At 36.8% G+C, this 21,364-nt stretch overlaps 1 protein-coding gene across 1 annotated transcript in view; it reads left to right on the forward strand.

The window, feature by feature from the left end:
* LOC149224256 (mediator of RNA polymerase II transcription subunit) overlaps positions 1 to 21,364 on the forward strand; it is a 428,548-nt gene that overhangs the window by 200,960 nt on the left and 206,224 nt on the right. Inside the window, 2 exon segments of the mRNA XM_089386058.1 lie at positions 14,028 to 14,190; positions 14,288 to 14,533. Coding sequence (XP_089242184.1) covers positions 14,028 to 14,190; positions 14,288 to 14,533 — 409 coding nt within the window.

Raw genomic sequence — 21,364 nt, forward strand, 5'->3', positions numbered from 1 at the left:
AACCAAACTTCGACAAAACAAGAAAGCATTACAACAAGAATATAAAGATCTTGTTGATATGCATTACAAGGAACTGATGGAAAATGACGAAGAAATTTCTTGGCTGAAGGACCATGTTGAAAAATTACTTGCACAAGTGAAGAAGACTAAGGTCACAAAGAAGGAAATCAAGAAACATCTATTAGAACAAGAAGAGGAAAATCTACGTTTAAAGAACCTTGATAAAAATTTATTAGAACAAATCAAAAGTAAAAAGATAAAGAGAAGGATACTAAGGACAAAGTCAAAATTTTAGAAAACGACGAACTTTCGCATCAAAGGAATCATAATCAAAACCTCCTTACGCAAATAAAGAAGCTTAAAAGTGACAAAAGGTTGCTAAAAGACAAGCTAGAACAATTTAATCAAGAAGAAGTATCAAAGTCTCTAGTCATAACAGTCCAAGTTGAAGATAAAACTCAAGGAGAGGATAAACCAATTGAAGTAAAGATGTACTCAGAAGTTGCAGTTCAAACGTCAGAGATTTCAAGTGAATATTCTATAATGAACTCAACTACATCAATACCTGGAATAAATCCGAAAATTACCATACCCATGATAAGAGAACGTAAAAAAAGAAGAACTCTTTATTGACATCCGAATCACAAGAGTAGACTTTTCAGTCAATCTACTTATCAATATCACTCAGAACATAAACAACAAAGTTATGTTCCAAGAGGTACTGATGTTTGTAGAATCCAGTCCTATGATAACAATTCATTACAAATTTCCAATGATCGGAAGATTCCACAAAAGATTAATCTAGGATGGTCAGATCCATTCTCAGTACGACAATTTTATTTATCACTCCAATGATCATATCGTCTTTTATGAACGAAGATGACAATTTTGCGACGAGAAGACATTTGAAGCAGAAAAAGAGATCAAGCCTTTTTATCAGTAAGCTTTGAGGACAAAGCCTTTTGAAGAGGAAGGCAATGTTATGAATAAAAGTTTTATAAAATAATATAAATATAAATAATAATGATAACTGTAATAATGATTAATTAACTAGTAGTTAATAATGAATAAGCATGTCTCTAAGGACATGATTGTACGTGAAAAGGTACTTGCCTAGGGTATATAAGTAGACCCTCACTCTCATTGTAATCGTCTCATCAATTGTTTCATATAATATTCAATATACAATTACTTGTCTTACGATGGATGTGTTTGTCTTCAAAGTATTCTGAAGATTAATGCTACGTATATGAACTTTGTTGTTTACATTTTTCTTGTCTTCTTCCAAGTGGATGGTACTTGGTCCAATGGCATCTTGGATGTTATATGGGCTATACCTGATAGGTTTGAGTTTATGTTTCGACTTCTTGACTTTTTGTCTGTCTGGATATAGCCAAACTTTGTTCCCTTTTTATGAATAATGCTATATACTATGTCAGTTTTGTAGATTTCACCTAAGTCGGAGGAAAATTGTAAGTTCTTTAGTTTGTTCATCTTTTTAAGGACATGGAGGTCTATAAAACTTCATAGGTTGACAACTTCCACAATGTTTGCAAAAAATGGTCAAGGGAGCTACAATGTTGATCTGAAATAATAGACAATGTCAATTGAAAAATTAAAGTACATCCAGAAATGTTGATGGAATTAATTAGTTGTTTTTGTTGCATTAATGGATTTCTCGTAGGGAATGGGTATCATCTCTTTGTAAAAATGAAATTGGCCACAAAAATACATTCATGCTATTATTGAGTCATTGGGAGTTTTTTGGTGCAGTCCAAAGAAATTGGTCCCCATGGTTATTAAGGTATTGGTAGAGGTTAAATATACGACAAGCTTCTAATTGGATGGTTTAGATTGGCTACCAAATGCAGATCTTTGAATGTAATCTTCTCCATTTTTTTGGTAGAAGTTGATGTGAAAATTTAGAAGCCCAAATTTTTGCTGCAACAACTGATTAAGTTCCTCCTATTTGTTAATAAATGAACAAATTATTTGCTGCATCCTACAACAAATACCGAAACGAATACACTGTAGCCTTCACCAATTAAATTTCTTCTGTAGCAACTTATTAAGTTCCTCCTATTTGTTAATAATTAAACAAATTATTTACTGCATCCTACAGAAAATACCGAAACTAATACACTGCAACCTTCACCAATTAAATTAAATGCGAAAACAAGAAACTGAGCAAGAAAGAAATACACAACACATTACACTGTTATTTTTGGACAAATGTCTCCGGAAAAACCCAACGCGGGAAAACTGGTGCAACATTTGAGGGTTTGTATTATTAAGCAGTAGTTTTTTGAATACAATTCGTTGAAAGCCCAAATTGCTATCCGATACAGAGAGAAACTAGACAAAAAGAGTAGTGAGATGATCTCACCCTGTCACTGGAAGAATCGACACTGGTCTGTGCTGGAGGTGAGCCTCTGCATGCCTTTGTGCAACCTGTGCACTATACTGGGTCAAGCCTACGCATTCACTGGGTCACTGCAGCTGGGATTGTGCTACACCTCCTTCTGATCCTCTGCTGGCTAGAAACTTAAGCTCTCAGGCCTCCCAGTCTCACACCCCGATTCCGACGCTAGATCTTGACTGTTTCTCAACAGAATTTCTATCTCCCTTTGAAGCTCTGCGCTGCCACAACGTAGCTCTGCGTGGCCCTACGTCAGCCTCTCTGGATGTCTTTCTGCCCTCTTTTCCTTGTACTCTCCAGTCCAGGAAAAATTTCCCCGGAACTATCCCTTCCCCTCACTGCAAGAAATCTCCTCAATTGATTCTCTAGCAACTACTGTGCTGCCCTCTCTGAGAATTCGATCTCTTGATCTCTCTCCAATGTAATTTCCAAATGCCTATTAGGCCTCCTCTTATAATCTTCTCGTTGAGAACCAACGACCCAGATTAGATTCTAATCAACGACTTAGATCAGTTTGGCTTGATCCTCGTCTTCTTCTAGAAGTTTCACCGTTAGTTTGATTAATATCCTTTGATTATTTTAATTTCCTAAGTTTAGACTTAGGCACCCATTAAAAATAATTAATTATTTTAATAAAACTGTCTCTGGGTGGAATTTCCCAAAGGGCCAAAACGATTTCTGGGTATTCTGGAATACACGTGTCCAAGCCTCACTACAAATTTTGAGGCTTAGAGAACATCTGATGCTACCAGAAATCAACATTCCCTCTTAGTGAGGAATGTGCTCTAGTAATGCAACCTGCTGAAGCATCACCCTTCTCTGTAACATCTCCCTTTGCGTTGCTGATGTCTGACATCGCTGCCCACTAACTACTGCGCAAATGCTGTATCTGTAGTACTGCTGACCCTGCCACTGTCAACACTGCATATGTACTGCAACCCTCATAAGTTCTGCATCTGTGTTGCTGCTGGCACTGCCACTTCCAATACTGCATCTGCACTGCAACCTTCTACAACTGCTGCTGCCACTGCATCAGCAAAGGAAAAGCATCCAAAATTACTAATAGGTGTTCATCATGATGCATTTGTTGTTGGAGTTCTGATTGCTGCTAGTCTTTGCTCTAACCCTTTGAAGCCTTTGCACTGTGCTAACTACACTGTTGCCAACTCTGCTCTGTGAAACTCAGTCTCTGGCGCTCCTAGCCACTGCAATTGTCACTTTGACACTCATCTACACCAACTGACACTAGTCCATCCTGCTACTTTTGATCTGGGCTCCCGTAGCAAGGCATTAATCCGAGAGGTGGACTCCTCAAGGATCCTGCCCATCTGCAGTTCTTTCGAACTACAGTAGTAGATCACCCCACCTCTCCCCTGGAGGTATCTGGGCAACCATGGCAAACTCCTCCTCGATCTTTGCTGATGCAGCCTTTGGATCATGCTCTTGTCCTTGTCCTTCTTCTTGAGAGGACACTGTGTAGTGTAGTGTTCAAGTTCACCACACCAGAAGCATTTGATCTTCGAAACATCTTTCTTCTTCTTTAGCTACTCCTGCTACCCCTTAGCTGCAAGGGCTGAATTCTCTTCCTCCTCCCTAGGCTTCGTCCCACTACTGCTGCTACTGCTGCTATCAGGTTTGCACTTGACTAAGTCTCTCCTCATCTCTTCTTGCTGAAGGGCGGCCCACATCCCTTCCCAATCTAGAAACCTTTCTTTGCCCAAAATGCTCTGGACAAATACTTGCCATTCCTCTGAGATTGAATTCAGGGCCAGCCTCACCATCTTGGTAGGCTGAGGTGTTGACCCCACAACTGCCAACGAGTCTCGGATTTCCTGAAGCTTCATTAGGAACGGATCAATGTGTTCCCCCTTCTGGATATGCGGGTATCTCATCTTTTGCTCCAAATACATCTTCCGCTGCTCGGGAGATCCTTCTTATAGCATGGCCAATGCTTCCCACATCTGCTGGGCAGTATCTTCGTCGGCAATGTGACACACTACGTGATCTCTCACTCCATCGAGGATCAATCGTTTGGCCTTCGCCATTTCAGCCTTGTACTTATTGGGTGGATTTGGATCCGCGGGTACAATTACCACACTATTGACATAGGTTTTGAGATTGTGCTCATCTAGAAGGCATGAGATCCTTGCCTTCCAGAGCACATAGTTGGATGCACCATCTAACCAATCTTGATCTTGTAACCCACTAGCTGCCATCTCTGCCAACAAAATGTCGAACTGCCTCCTCTCCCCTTTGCGCAAGACTAGGCTAGCCTACGCACTCCCTTCTAGGGTTGGTAGATCATCTCCTCTTTGCTGCTGCTTAGCACTTGAGAAATTGAATTCCCTGGCTAGGAATTCTCTGAGGAAGAAATTCACTCAACAGTGTCTCTTTCCTCCTGTTGACCATTACCGGTCAACTACCCATAGCAGTACACCCACTTTTCTTTGCAAAAAGGGTATCGCTTGATCGACATGTCCGTGCCATTCGACAGTCATCGACAGCTTGATCAATTTATGTTGTAAACCGAGTCTGCATGTATAAATTGTAAATAATCTTAGCAGATATGATTCATGTATGTAAATTGCCTAGGTGGACCTAATTTTCTAAGTGATAATCTACGTTCCGGAAGGTTTTTCGTCTCACAGATCCATGATCGGCAGAGTTTTCCTTTAGCCTAACCCCAAAGCCGGAATGGATTTTGTCATTAGAATCTTAGGAGAATCCTAGTGTGTTAATCTGCTAGATTATAGTTGTGTCGCAGAACTGGGTGGTTTATGAGGGTCTATGTCAAATTGGTTCTCCCCCTTGAGATGTAAAGTTGTAAAAGTCATGATGTAAAGTGTCTTGAGGGTTAGAAAATGTTTTAATCCCCTCATAAGTCCTAAGTCTTAGGTCCTAGGTGATTTTTCCAAAGGCTAAGTTCGAGGATCCATTTAAAAATAAATTAAAAATTAAAAAATTAAAAAAATAACTGAAAAAGAAAATTAAAAAAAATAAATATAAAATTTATAAAATTATCAATAAAGAGTTTATTTTCTTTTAGATTAGATTTTAATTTATTTAATTTTGTTTAAAATTTTGATTTAATATATATATATATATATATATATATATATATATATATATATATATATATATATATATATATCATTTAAAAAAAAAGGGGTTTTCTTTTAACTTAGATTAGATTTTTTATGTTATTCAAATTTTAGATCTAAAGTTTCATTTAGATTTTATTTAGCCTAGTCTTGTTTTATTTGAGAACATAAAAAATTTTTGGAAATATTTTGCCAGCTTGAATCTTAGCCCAGGAATCTGTTACTTTTTATCTCTTTCGCTGAGGCTAATTTTTGATGTGGGGTTAATGTTTATCATTTTCATGTGGTTAAATATGCTTGAATGATTATTTAAAGATTAGCTATATGAATGTGATCTCTGGTTAACTTTTGAAATTACGTGGTTTAAAGCATTTATCTTTCGAAATTTTTAATCGCTGGAATATCGTTATTGAGTTTTAATCGCTGGATCACTATTAAAGCATTATGCGTTTATCGAATATCTTGCATTGCTTGAGTTATCTGATGGTAAATGATTGTTAATGAGTTCATCTTTCTGCAGCATTCGATGAATAACCGTTTAATCATTCATTTCATAAGGCACTGGTCTATTAAACTTAACAAAATCAATTTAGTGTTTGTTTCTTCATGTCTCCCAACCCAACTGGTCGACAGTTGGTCTTCATCACCTCATAGGGTCTATCCCCCTTAGCCGTGGGAGACAGGCATAAACGGAGAGATCGGGGATCAGAGTGATAGCCCCGGTCTGAGTGTTGTCGTGTCAATTTGTGCGACAACATTTTTTGGCGCCGTTGCCGGGGACAGAGTTTTTCTGTTCTTGGTGTTTCAACGACATTCATCTTCTCATTTTTCATCATTCTCATCATTCTTTCTCATCTCGCATTTGAGCTGGCAGATTCAACATTTTTTGGCATCATTTGGATCTCTTTCATCACCTTATCTTTCGTCATATCAGCAACTTCTCTTCGATTTGTTTCTTGTTTGGGTGGCGACTCCATTTTCTTATTTTTCCCAGACAAGAAGCCTCCCTCATATCTACTTGTTGGTTGCTTTTTGGATCTTAGAATTAGATTCATTGTTCAAGTGGCGACTCCACTTCTTTCATCTCTTAATTTTCTTGAGCAGAAATCTCTTTCTATCATCCATTTGATCCCTTATTATTCATCATGGATTATTCATTTAAACCATGTCATTTTACTGATAATCTCCATGATTTTCCGAAAGAGGCCATTTCTAAATTATTTAAGTTCTCAGGTGGTGATTCGGTCGCTGTTAGACAACATTTAAACAGGTTTACTTGTGTAATGATCATATATTGTAGACTTCCTCAATATAATCATGAAGATGTCAAGATGCGTCTATTTGTCCATTCTTTAAAGGGTGATGCTTTGAACTGGTTTAATAGTTGTCCTGAAGATTCCTTCATTTCTTTGCAAGACATTGTCGATGCTTTTAAAGATAGATATGGTGATCCAGATAGCTCGCCTTGTGCCCCTAAAATTGTGCAACAAAATGAAAGTAATCTTGTAAAAGGTCCAGCTGTCCAAGACAATTCTTCATATTAGAATGTGCCATCCACTTGTACCATTGCAGATCATAGTAGTGTTGACAATGAAAAGGAAGATCATAAGCGAATTATACAAGATCTATTGCTACTGGTAAGAAATATGGAGATAAATCAAACTAATTACGCCAATGATGTGAGAACTTTATGCACTCACCTGGAAAATCGTAATAGGGAGATGGAGATCATGCAAAATCAACATAGTAAGGAAATTGAAGCCATGAAGATTAATCATGACACAGAAATCAGTTTTATGCAAAGCAAGATGTCAAGCTTAGAGGAAAATATGATGACCATGCAAGCAAATCATAAGAAAGAGATAAACTCTATGCAGCATTGCTTGATGACCATGGAAGAAGACCATGCTAGGGAAATCAGTGCTATAAAGGTTGAACACTCTAGTCAGATAGACGCCATTAAAATACAGTTTCAGAAGTTTCAACAGCGGTCGGAAGATGAAGGGAACTAGGAAACATCAATAGATCAAGAGCCTTTTCATCCGGTGCAACAAGCTCAATCTTACTATGAGGAGGTCATTGGTTCGATTGAAAGGTGGCTAATTGAAGGTGATCCAGATAAAATTAAAAACGATAAAGATCATATGCAAGATGAGAAAAGACATGTCACACATATCTTACATACTTCATTTAAGAGCTATGAAATAGAAAGTTCCACGTCGTCATTAATACAGCCTGCCACAAAGAAAAGGCACAAGAGAAAGAAAACGAAAAGAAGATTTGATGCATCAGACGGCTACGAGTAGCTTGGTTTTCGGATAGGAAAAGGTCCTACCATATGCAAAATTGGACATGGCACATCCGACAAGCAGCGGATAGATTTGCCTGAAAGCAGGCAAATGCTCAGTATACACTATATTGAACACATTTGATGCCATGGGGCATCCTTTGTATCGTATTTCTAACCCTACTCCTTGTCATTTCAACATTTCATTTCTGTTTTAGATTAGATTTAATTTTCATAGTTAAAGAGCTTCTATCTTTTATGTGCTTAAATGTTATATGATGATTTTTGAATGGACGCTACTTATTTCTGTTGTGTGTTGCGTGGATGCAGATTCTGGATTCTCACATTCCTACAATGCAGCAATGTGTCCCCAAGTAGAGCCAGATGTTGACCATTACCGGTCAACTACCCATAGCAGTACACCGCCTTTTCTTTGCAAAAAGGGTAGCGCTTGATCGACATGTCCGTGCCATTCGACAGTCATCGACAGCTTGATCAATTTATGTTGTAAACCCAATCTGCATGTATAAATTGTAAATAATCTTTGCAGATATGAGTCATGTATGTAAATTGCCTAGGTGGACCTAATTTTCTAAGTGATAATCTACATTCTGGAAGGTTTTTCGTCTCACCGATCCATGATCGGCAGAGTTTTCCTTCAGCCTAACCCCAAAGCCGGAATGGATTTTGTCATTAGAATCTTAGGAGAATCCTAGTGTGTTAATATGCTAGATTATAGTTGTGTCGCAGAATTGGGTGGTTTATGAGGGTCTATGTCAAATGGGTTCTCCCCCTTGAGATGTAAAGTTGTAAAAGTCATGATGTAAAGTGTTTTGAGGGTTAGAAAATGTTTTAATCCCCTCATAAGTCCTAAGTCCTAGGTCCTAGGTGATTTTTCCAAAGGCTAAGTTCGAGGATCCATTTAAAAATAAATTAAAAATTAAAAAAATAAAAAAATAACTGAAAAAAAAATAATAAAATAATAAAATAATATTTTTGAGTAAATAAATGCAGAATTTCAATTTTTTAATGCATTAAAAATTCGACGGATGAGATTAAGAGATATCTTGATCCTCATCGACGGTCGAAATCGTTTTGACATGGATCACTCGAACTAGCCGTTGGGAATTTTTCGTTTAAATAGGGTGCTAGGGGTCATTTGAGATCAGATTTGATCTGTGAGTCTTGTGCTGAAGAAGCTCTCTTGTAAACTTTTTCTGGTGCCAATAAAGAAAAACTTTGGGGTTAAAAATCTTGCTGGTGTTACTCTTCTGAAAATGCTGTAAGATTGTTCTATTTTTTTCTGCATAATTTTATTTGCAGCCATTAATGATAGCGTAATGAAGATTGATCTAGGCACAAGTATCTTGTCTGATCTTTGGGGTTTGAATAATAGTTTAGATTCTGAAATATAGTGGCAGGTATCTCCATTTGATCGGGGTTTCACTATTGTTTTCTCCTATGTTAATGGTTGATTTTAAGCTGTGCAGGAAATCCTTTTTTCAGATTACCGGGTGTTAGGGGAAGTTCTCGGCTGAATCAGCCGACTCCCGGGTTGTGTTTTCTGAAAGAGCCCAACCAGTTCTTGATCCCGGGCTTATCATTCGAAATATTTTTATGAATGCATGCAGGGTTTTCTGAAGCGTTTTACATTAAAATTAAATTCTGATAATATTATTGTGATTATTGATAAATCTGGCTTCTTAAGAGCTTTCAGTTTGTAAATACTGTAATTTTTTTTTTTGTTGGGTTTAGGGTTTTCAGTTTTGTTTTATGCACATATCATTTTTGGGTGATTTTTCATTCCAGGTTGCAGGGTTTTTGAAGATTTCCAAAGTTTATTTGCGTTGTTTCGCTGTCCAAGGGTTTCAATTTCAATTGTTTTTCAGGTCTGGAAGAAATTTTACATCGGTTTCATTGATATCAGCTTCTGGGGTTTGGAAATATTTTTCCAAGGACTGCAAGATCGTTTTTCAAATCCCCCAGCTGCCAGAAATCTGCATAAAAATAAAGCACTTAGATTTTTTTTCTCGTTGCTCACTCCTTATGCTTCTCCAAAGCCTGCAAGCATCTCCACGTATTCTCCCTTCAGCTGCTTAATCAGCAAAGCTGCAAACCTGCACACATCAAGCAGTAAAAAACAAGAAATCGATTTTTGCTTGCAACTGTGCATCCATCAGCCGTCACAGCAAACTCACGTTGTTTTTTGAGTGTATTTACGATAAATTTCAGGTTTTCCCTTGCTCCTTGGTCAGCTCTTCCACGCGTTTTCATCTCAACCCTCTCACCCCTCACGTGAAACCCCACTTATCTTCAGCTTTTCGTTTCAAATCTTTTGCAGCTCTGTGTCGTTTCCTACCCCTCCTGCGTGTACATCCATTTGCCAAAACTTCACCTGCGTGCATCTGCCTCTTTAGTCACTAAACCACACAGCTGTTTGCGTGTGCGTCCAGCGTCAAAGTCTTGCGTTCAAGCCCTTTGCGTTATTTTTCTTGCCATCGATTTCTCCCCTCATTGAGCTCCTGCACAAGACGGCAAGCAACCAGACATTCACGATTTCCATTTTTATTAATCACCACGTGTGTGCTGGGTTGGTTAGGGTCAGCGTTCAATTTCTGGTTTCAATTTTTCTCATATTCCCAACGTTTGTGGCTGGGCATCATTGTATGCAGTCGTTTTTTTTTTGTCCGACTTTGGGTTCTACGTTTGAAGCGTTTTCATTTTTTTTGTGTGCATATATTTCAATATAGTGTAGTTTTAATTTGGAATTAACATCTTTTAAATTTATTTGCTTTAACCTTTGTTTTATTTGGATTTTAAATTTACAATTTTTAATTAAAAGAAACAAAAAAAAATAAAACTAATAATAATAAGCGTTAGACTTAGATTAGATTTAATTTTGGTCTAGCCTTTTAAATTTTTATTTATTTATTTTTTAATTTCATTTTAAGTTCTGGTTTTATTTTATTTCAAAATCATAAAAAATGAAAAAATATAAAATATAAAAATCAAATATATATATATATATATATTTCATAAAAGATAAAAGGTTCTTTTTTAGTTTTGCTAGTATTTTTTAGATTAGATTTTATTTAAGATTTTAAGTTTAGTTTCGTTTTAAATTAAAAAATTTTAAAATCATAAAAAATATAAAAATTATAAAATTATCAATAAAGAGTTTATTTTCTTTTAGATTAGATTTTAATTTATTTAGTTTTGTTTAAAATTTTGATATATATATATATATATATATATATATATATATATAGATAGATATAAATTTCATAAAAGATAAAAGGTTCTCTTTTAGTTTTGCTAGTTTTTTTTAGATTAGATTTTATTTAAGATTTTAAGTTTAGTTTCGTTTTAAATTAAAAAAATTTAAAATCATAAAAAATATAAAAATTATAAAATTATCAATAAAGAGTTTATTTTCTTTTAGATTAGATTTTAATTTATTTAGTTTTGTTTAAAATTTTGATATATATATATATATATATATATACATATAGATATATATATCTATGTATATATATATATATATGTATATATATATGTATATGTATATATATATATATATATATATATATATATATATATATATATATATATAAAGGGTTTTCTTTTAACTTAGATTAGATTTTTTATGTTATTCAAATTTTAGATCTAAAGTTTCATTTAGATTTTATTTAGCCTAGTCTTGTTTTATTTGAGAACATAAAATTTTTTTGGAAATATTTTGTCAGTTTGAATCTTAGCCCATGAATCTGTTACTTTTTATCTCTTTCGTTGAGGCTAATTTTTTGATGTGGGGTTAATGTTTATCATTTTCATGTGGTTAAATATGCTTGAATGATCATTTAAAGATTAGCTATATGAATGTGATCTCTGGTTAACTTTTGAAATTACGTAGTTGTTTAAAGCATTTATCTTTCGAAATTTTTAATCGCTGGAATATCGTTATTAAGTTTTAATCGCTGGATCACTATTAAAGCATTATGCGTTTATCGAATATCTTGCATTGCTTGAGTTATCTGATGGTAAATGATTGTTAATGAGTTCATCTTTCTGCAGCATTCGATAAATAGCCGTTTAATCATTCATTTCATAAGACATTGGTCTATTAAACTTAACAAAATCAATTTAGTGCTTGTTTCTTCGGGTCTCCCAACCCAACTGGTCGACAGTTGGTCTTCATCACCTCATAGGGTCTACCCCCCTTAGCCGCGGGAGACAGGCTTAAACGGAGAGATCGGGGATCAGAGTGACAGCCCCCGGTCTGAGCGTTGTCGTGTCAATCTGTGCGACAACACCTCCTTCTAACGCTTTTTTGCCCTAGCAACTGTTGCAGAAAACTGCGTCTCACCAGAAAACGGCTCTGCGCTAAAGCTTCTGTTGCGCTGCTCCCTCTGTCGTTGACAAATCTCGATCTGGAAATCTTAGCGCTCTGTCAACTCACTCAGAGAAAGATCTTCCTTGAGAATCGTGCCTTCCTAGCCTGGATTGTGCAATCCCTCCGGGGATTCGATTTGCTTCCTACACAACACTTCAATCTCCGTCCTCTTCAACGCCAGGCTCTTTCGGTCTGCTCTCTTGCTTCACCTGCGCTTTGATACCATGTGAAAATTTGGAAGCCCAAATTTCTTATGTAGCAACTTACTAAGTTCCTCCTATTTATTAATAACTGAACAAACTATTTACTGCATCCTACAAAAAATACTGAAACTAATACACTGCAATGTTCACCAATTAAATTAAATGCGAAAACAAGAAATTGAGCAAGAAAGAAATACACAACACATTACACCATTATTTTTGGACAAATGTCCCTTGAAAAACCCAATGCGGGAAAACTAGTGCAGTAGTTGAGAGTTTGTATTATTAAGCAGTAGTTTTCTGAATACAATTCGTTGGAAGCCCAACTGGCTATCCAATACAGAGAGAAACTGGACAAAAAGAGTAGTGAGATGATCTCACCCTGTCACTGGAAGAACGGACACTGATCAACGTTGGAGGTGAGCCTCTGCACTGGCTCTGCGTAGTATTGTGTCAAGCCTACGCAGTCACTGCGTCACTGCAACTGGGACTGTGCTACACCTCCTTTTGATCCTCTGCTAGTTGGAAACTTCAGCTCTCAGGCCTCCCGGTCTCACACCTCGACTTCCACACTAGATCTTGACTATCTCTCAGCAGAATTTCGATCTCCACCTGAAGCTCTGTGCTGCCACATCGTAGCTCTGCGTGGCCCTACATCAGCCTCTCTGGACGTCTTTTTGCCCTCTGCCTTGTATTCTTTGGTCCAGGAAAACTTCCCTCAGAAGCTATCCATGCCCCTCACTGCAAGAGATCTCCTCAATCGATTCTTTAGCAATTGTTGTGCTGCCCTCTCTGAGAATTTAGAAATTCGATCTCTTGATCTCTCTCAAATGTAATTTCCAAATGCTCGTCAAGCCTCCTCTTATATTCTTCTTGTTGAGAACCAATGGCCCAGATTAGATTCTAATCAACGGCTTAGATCATTTTGGCTTGATCCTTGTATTCTTCTAGAGCTTTCATCCCTTTGATTAATACCCTTTACTTATTTCAATTTCCTAAGTTTAGACTTAGGCACCCATTAAAAATAATTAATTATTTTAATAAGACTGTCTCTGGCTGGAATTTCCCAAAATGATTTCTGGGTATTCTGGAATACATATGTCCAAGCCTCCCTGCAAATTTTGAGGCTTAGAGCACATCCGATGCTACCAGAAGTCAACAGTTGATATACCACATGCTTCCAATTGGATACTTAGATTGGCTACCAAATACAGATCTTTGAATGTAATATTTGCCATTTTTTTTGCATGGATGGCCAGTAGATATATATCTCTGATGCTGTCATGAGATATATTCATGTTTATGTGTTGAACTCTGATAAAAGAATTTCGTGGGTATCATGTAATGTGGCTATCTTCATAAAAGAATACCATGTATTACTTCAGCTAGTAGATTCTTTTCTACATTTTCTGGTATATTATTGTGTTAGATCTTATGTGCTTCATTTCCTTGATAGACTTACAGAAGGGCCAGGTACAGCACAAGTGAAATGAGACAGGCTAGAGAAAACTTCTTTCTTTATTTCCCTATTGCATGTACTCATTGTTTGCTCCATTATTTTAGAAACCTATTTTCTGAATTTTGGAGCCTTTCAGTTAATGTATTTGTTTCATATCTTTTGTAGGTATCATGGGAAAGTTAAGCAGTTGATTTATGATGTTGCAAAGATAATAATCATGAATAAAGGGAAGCGTGGGGAGCATCGTCTTTTCAGACTGGCAGAAAATTTATGCATCAACTTAATTCTTTCTTTGAGTGATATTATTCTTGTGAAGAAAGACCTCAAGGTGAAAATAAATTGTAATCAAGAAAGGAACATGAGTATAGGTGTTTCCTTGATTGTTATTGTTGCAATTTGATCTGATTTGTTGAAGTATTGAACAGGGCCCGACAGAGTTCACGGAGACTCTAAATAGGATAATGATAACTAACCTTGCTATCACTATAAAGACCCGTGGAATTGCAGAATTTGAACAGATGGTTTTCCTTCAGCCATTAGTAGAGCAGATATTGTTAACAAGTAACCACACTTGGTCAGAGAAGACAATGCGGCATTTTCCTCCACTTATTCGTGAGGCTCTCATTGGACGCACAGATAAACGTGGCCAGTTGATTCAAGCCTGGCAACAGGTTGTAAATCTAATGTTTTTTCAACACCTATCACAATTTATTTTAATGATCGTTAATTTCTTTAAAGCCTAAACTTGTTTATGTTTATCTGGAATTTTTTAATTTGAAATCAGATTATATGGAGCATTATTTTTCCTTTAGTTTGACGCCGACCAGCCTGCCCAGTGCTACAGTTCATTTGCTGTTTATAACCAGTCATGAATACCATGTAGTTTCTATAAATTCATATTCTGGCTATAGCGAATGAAACCATTGAACTATTGGAAATGTTGTAGAATAAGTATTCCATGGAATTCATAATGGGAAAAGATGCTGGCAGATAAAGAAAACTTGTGCGTGTATGATCAATGCCGTTAATGTTACTGGGGGTGATAACATCTATTATATTGACTATGCATATGATGCGCATAATGAATATGTATTTGCAAATAGGTTTGGGAACAATCTCTTTCTTGCTTTAATAAACAATTTACAAGAAGGGTTCACCGTTAGCTAATACCTATTTGTTGGTTGGCTCTCCCACTTAATGTCATAAATCCTCAAGTGTTTTCAGCACTTCATATCCTGATAAGTTAGAAAAGGTATGCTTTTATCCTTTAAATTACTGCTTTGTCTAGTTTAAATAATAGATTTACTGAATAATGTGTACTTCTTATGTTATGAAATACATTCTCCATCTACCTACCTGTTGGCCAATAAATTGAAATATATCATTTGAATCTGTTGGCTAGCTACCCATAGAGTTGTATTGGTATTTCCTCTATTTTGAACAAGTAGGAGTATTTTTTTTCAAATGGAAACCCATCTTTTTATGGACGGTAAACTTGAAAATAAGCTTGATCAACCCTCACACCCTTAAGAGAAGTATATATTTTGCTGGCACCTTGCCAGTGCCATTCAATAAGCTTGAAGGCTACATCAACAATATTTAATATAATCAACTGTCGCATCTTGCAAATACCATGCTGGGGAGGTTGGGGAGGGAGGGGGGGGGAGGGGAGCATGGGAGGTGGGGGAGGGGAGGGTGGCGGCATTGCCCACCAGGATTTGACCCTAGTTCATTGCCAGAACTACTCCAAGTTACTGCTAGACCCACAGTCTGATGGACTAAACAAGTAGGAGTATATCTGTTGTAGTAATCTTCATACGTGACTTTTATTGCAAATTCAGGAATTTCACCTCTCAAAACGGTTTCCTGCATCTAATCACTGAGCCACTTTCAGTCCTAGGGCTGATTTGAAATATATAATTACAGTAGTGAATGGAAGCACATACTTCTCTTCAGTTAAGCCCAAATTACTACACAGCTCAAGAGCAAAGATACCAAACTAGTGTACTCAAATTGCAATAAGTTACAGCTCATAGGGCACACTTTTCCATTCATATAACAAATCTGAAATATTTTGATTACAGCAGAATTTACAAGACTAAAACTGACCCTTTATCTTCAGGATATCTATTAAATCACATAACATGTTTAACCCTACATCTTGTCAAATCAGCATGAACATTAAGTGCTGGAAATTTATCCAGTCGAGAAGATAATACAAGTTGAAAATTAAATCTGCAAATACACAAATATTGGACTGCTGAAACACTTCATGTACATATAAGAGATGAAGTGCTTGTACATATTCATAGCTTATCACAACTGGTATAGTTTGAAGCTTTCCAAACCATCACCAGGGAAACCAAAAGACCCCTAGTCATTAAAGTTATAGTTAGAAATCACTGCTAACCACTGTTGGTTACTCCACCAAGAATACTCAACAAGCTCGCATCATCATTGGCAATCATAGTTTTAGAACTTGGCCTGGTCTAACTCGGAATTGGTGAAATTGATTGAGTTGATAGGGCATCAAGTCAACTTGGTCTACAACTTGTCTTGAGGGGCTGGTTTGGTACGGAAGTGGTGTGAACCAATCAAGTCTGTACTGGATTGGTTGAGTCACCTTTTGGACACCACGGAAAGACTCAGCAGTGGCTTCGTGGATTTTTAAATGAAATGATAAAAATCCCCTCTAAACCTTATGATTTTGCTATAAACAGACAACCCCCCTTCTCCTATTTGCCTTACACCTCTCATTTTAATATTTTGTGAGCGTATGTGAGCCTCCAAAATTTTGCCACAACGTTGAAGACTTGAGAAGCAGCAAACTTGGAGTTGGATTCAAGCTTTCCAGTGGATTTGGCATATTTGGGAGGAGGCTACAGGCCATCTTTTCATTCCTCGATATGTTTTCCCTCTTTTAAGATTATAGATTTGAATTCTGTCCCTGCTTTTTATTTTTATTTATTTTCCTCTTTCAAATATACATCTGTCCCTCTTTGTTCTTGTTGACCATTGAAGTATACTTGAAGACTCCAGGCCCAAGGATATGTCAGACGTGTAAAGATCAGAGGCGCACAGCACACCAACACAACTTAGAACACTGAACACAAGAACATCTGAGCACTTGCTTCATTCACATATTCAACAGATATATATACAAGCTGGAGAAGTTTCTGGAGATCAGTTGAGTCGGTGGCTTGCTGGCGAAGCTTCCCTGTTTTCAACGGTTTCTAGAATCAGCATTTTAAATCGCTGTTGAATATTTGTGGCAGGTAGTTGGAATTAATTAGTTTCTTCCAACACTCCCCCTTAATTCCAACTACATACAATAAACAAGACACTATACTCTTAATGGTCATGCCTGCTGGTCTAAGTCTCAGCTAGGCTTACAAAACATTTCATTTTTGTCTTCTTGTGAAAGGGTCCATGCTTGTTCATTTGTTGATGCAACTTCATCTTCACTTTTCTTGCCATAAAATAGTGATGGAGCTTCTCCTTTCTTGATTGCAGGTTAACATTCTTCAACATTGCTTCACGTTCTTGGGACCCATACTTGTCCTTAATGCTTGCAATTTCTTCAAGTTTTGATGCTTCTTCCTTATTGTCAATATCTGCACACTCAAAAACAATGTTAGATTCATAAACAAAACCATATTGATTTTTGTCATCGTGCGCTTTGGAAAAACCTTTGCTTCCTTCATCTTTCTTTGCTGACATAGTTGGTTGAGTCATGTCTTCAACCTCTTTCGCCAATTCTGTTACTGCAAACATGTTGTCCTGCATTTGATTGGTGTATGGAGGTAGGCAACTCTTCTCACCAAACAACAACTCATCAATAAGATGCTTTTCATGCATCATATTTAACCACTCATCATGGGATACATAATTGTCATCAAATTTGACTTCATAATTTTCTGCATCACAGGTAATTTCTTTACTATCACATGCTACACTATTGTCAGTTAAAGACATACTTTCAGCCTTAATCCCAGCTATGATACTTTCAACACAATCACTTTTAGCTACAACACCTTCATCAACTTCAGCTTTCTCACTACCCTCCATACTGTATTTCATTTCAAGAATATCCCAAAATATTTTTGCATCACGTATTTCACCAAATTCATACAAAATATTGGACAAAATATTTTCATCTAAAGCTGATATGATGAAAAACAATGCTATTGCTCTTCTACACTTATCATTCAAATTCATAGAAGTTTCTTGGACAAATTTCCATAAATCTACTGAACCAAGCAATCCTTCCTTTTTAATTGCCCAAAGCTTAAATTTTTTACCTGAGAAAATTGGCAGAACCGGCATTAATCGTTTCAGTATTGCATCAGTATCTTCAAATTCTTCTATCTGATTCAGATCTTCATTAGGCTTAAATTCTAGAAACATTTCTAATTCTTCTGCAACTTCTGCCATTTCATTATTTTTCTTCAAGTATTTCAGTTTCCTACGTGATTGTTTGAGTCTCTTTTGCTTACCCATCACTCTAATCATAGAGTCAAATTAAAAAATAATTTGCAGTAAATTCAGACATCAAGGAGATCATTCTTATATTTCCAGGCTCATTACATCAAAGCGAAAATCATAATGCATACATAATATGACCTTTATATCAAAGCAGATCCCCATATAAGTAGCAATTCTACTGAACAAATTTTTACGACAAGATAAATCAATTTCGCTTAGGCTGCTGACCTCACCTAAAGGATCCAGATCACCACAACTCGTGCAGTAGAAAGAATATTTCCTGCGTATTAATCCTTTCTTCCCAACAAAAATGGATCAAAATGATCAACAAGATAATTCCCAGCTCATTAAATCTAAGTGAGCCTTGCAGCATCCACCAATCTTGCTACTGTCAAATCCAAATTCACAAATTGGCTAAAGGCACAAATGCCATACCTGGGAAAATGACGCTTTGTATCATGAATATACATTCACTGCCATTTTTTTTGCATAATCGCAGAAGTCAAGAATCATACACATATTTCTCTGCAAAACCCCAGTCTGCTCAACACAACAAACAACTTTCACGGCTACCCACAGCTTTTACAGTGGGCTCTCCACAGCTACCTGAGGCACGCCTTTGGTAGCCTCACAATGGCTCACAACTCCACAGAGCCTCACTCTACTTCGAGCTCCACAACGCCTTCGACACAATGTGCAGATGCCAACAAAACAATGGCACATCAACAGATCGAGATTTCTTAATGCAAGAAATATGGGGCAAACTCCACGTTCTTCCATGCAACAAGAATTTTTCCCGCAACAGTAATTAAAGTAATACTTGGTTTGGGCCAACGAACATTGCTCCTCACGCTTCCGCTGTGCAATACTTCTTGGCAGCACTCACAGCCACCTCAAGTGCTCCGATACCATATCACACACCCTCAGCTCAAACAGGTTCACTCTTCAACAGCAGATCCGGCCTCACGCATACACCACTGGGCCTTCCTCACGGCTCACCTGCGCTCTCACCCAAGCTCAAACCCTGAGCTCTGATACCATGAAAAGATCAGAGGCGCACAGCACACCAACACAACTTAGAACACTGAACACAAGAACATTTGAGCACTTGCTTCATTCACATATTCAACAGATATATATACAAGCTGGAGAAGTTTCTGGAGATCAGTTGAGTCGGTGGCTTGCTGGAGAAGCTTCCCTGTTTTCAACGGTTTCTAGAATCAGCATTAAATCACTGTTGAATATTTGTGGCAGGTAGTTGGAATTAATTAGTTTCTTCCAACAAGACGATTATTGTACTTGCAAAGTTCAGATACCATCAGATCCTTTAAGCTCTTTCTTTTCCTCCTCTATTGTACTTGGATTTTGCAAGCCCTACGGGGATATTGGAAATGTAAAGTGATGGTAGCATGATGAAATAGAGTCATGTAACAAACCTAGGTAGCTTAGGACCTTGTTATCAAGTGAGTTCACTCTAGGGAGTTATTTTTACTTGGTTATTTATTTGTGCTTTTTAGTGCGTAATAATTAATTGAGTTTGTTCTCCCAGTTAGAACCCAAAAGCTAGAGTGCGGCTTGAGAGCAAGGCCTTCAATGAGTCCTAGTGTCTAGAGTCATTGTATATTACCATGTTAGATCACGTGTAAAGTTCCACGGAATATGATTAGGTCTAGGTGTCAATTTTTAAATTTTCCTACAGGACGAGAATTTTAATAAACTGTGTATGTAAATTGTAATAAGTGATGTCTAGAGAATTTGTTGGGGGTATGAGTGGTCAAAATTTGACCTCTCTTCCTAAACTTTCTTCTAAGACACACTTTGCTCTCCAAGAGAGTACGAGCTAGCGTTTTTCGCTACTATGGGCAAGATGTGATTTTTATTGTGTGACTTTCTTGTGGATGAGATTTTTATGTGTAGTCTTTATTCTAAGATTGAAAGGAGTTCCTCTTGTGGAGAATTTTATATGTTTATTGTCTTATCATTGATATTTTTCATGCCGAATGTTTAAATTAGGGTTTCTATTATGCCATGGCTAAATGCTTAGTTATTGCTTAAATCTTGCTTCGTTATTTCATGTAAAATTGCTGTCTTTAAGACTTACAAGGAAACTGTTAACATGCAAACCCTATACTTAATTTCTTCCCTTGCAAGAATAATAGTTAGGTTTTTAACCCTTGATCAATGTTTTTCCCTTGATTTTTTATCTTAAAGAATCCATTAAACCCTAGTAGGATAAGGCACTACTCATTCGCTGTGTTGATCATCCATAAATTCAATTAAAATTTATCTCCTTTTCTCTCTCTTAGACAGTTAGTGTAGCTGCTAGGGTTTCTACGACAAATTTATGCATAAAAGTTAAGTTTGAGTGGATGTTAATGACTCATAATTTAGGAATTACATCTATAAATTGTTTAAATGCTATATACAACATAGTGCATGGTTCATACCTCCCAAATAGGGCTGATATCACTCTCTTTGTTGTTTGTGCATACCTATCAACTATAGAATTAATTTCCCTAGTCTAGCCCTGGTCTCTATTAGAAGATTGTGACACTTTATTGTTGAATATCATTCCATGTTCTTTTCTTGGGCTGCTATATGACGTTGATTGCCGAATCACTGCACATATTCCAAGCCATAACTTATAACGACCTATTTCTTGGTCTAGGCATAGAGTATTTGAACCCTAGTATAGAACACCTAGACCATTTTAGGCCTTGCTGGTATTGTATCCAACAATAGACCTTTTATTCATAACCTTGAGCCATAACATTACACCATCCATTCAGGAATTTAAGGAAGCCTCCCATGTGGTTTAAATCCACTAAAGAGCAGGAGAAAGGTTGCTAAGGTGACAATGACAACCCTTTCTCTTGTTTCCATAAGGTCTAGCTCAGCCTAGTGAGGCTTATACTAGTCCTGCTAGATTTTACGACAAGAAGACATATGAAAGGAAATGTCCCAACTAATACCCACCAAAATGGGTAACTCCTTAGGAGAAAATTTTCTCTTATTTT

Source organism: Pinus tabuliformis, chromosome Q (assembly GCF_031772625.1).
Source record: "Pinus tabuliformis cultivar Carrire ecotype Pingquan chromosome Q, CPIR1, whole genome shotgun sequence".
In the NCBI taxonomy this organism is placed as follows: Eukaryota; Viridiplantae; Streptophyta; class Pinopsida; order Pinales; family Pinaceae; genus Pinus; species Pinus tabuliformis.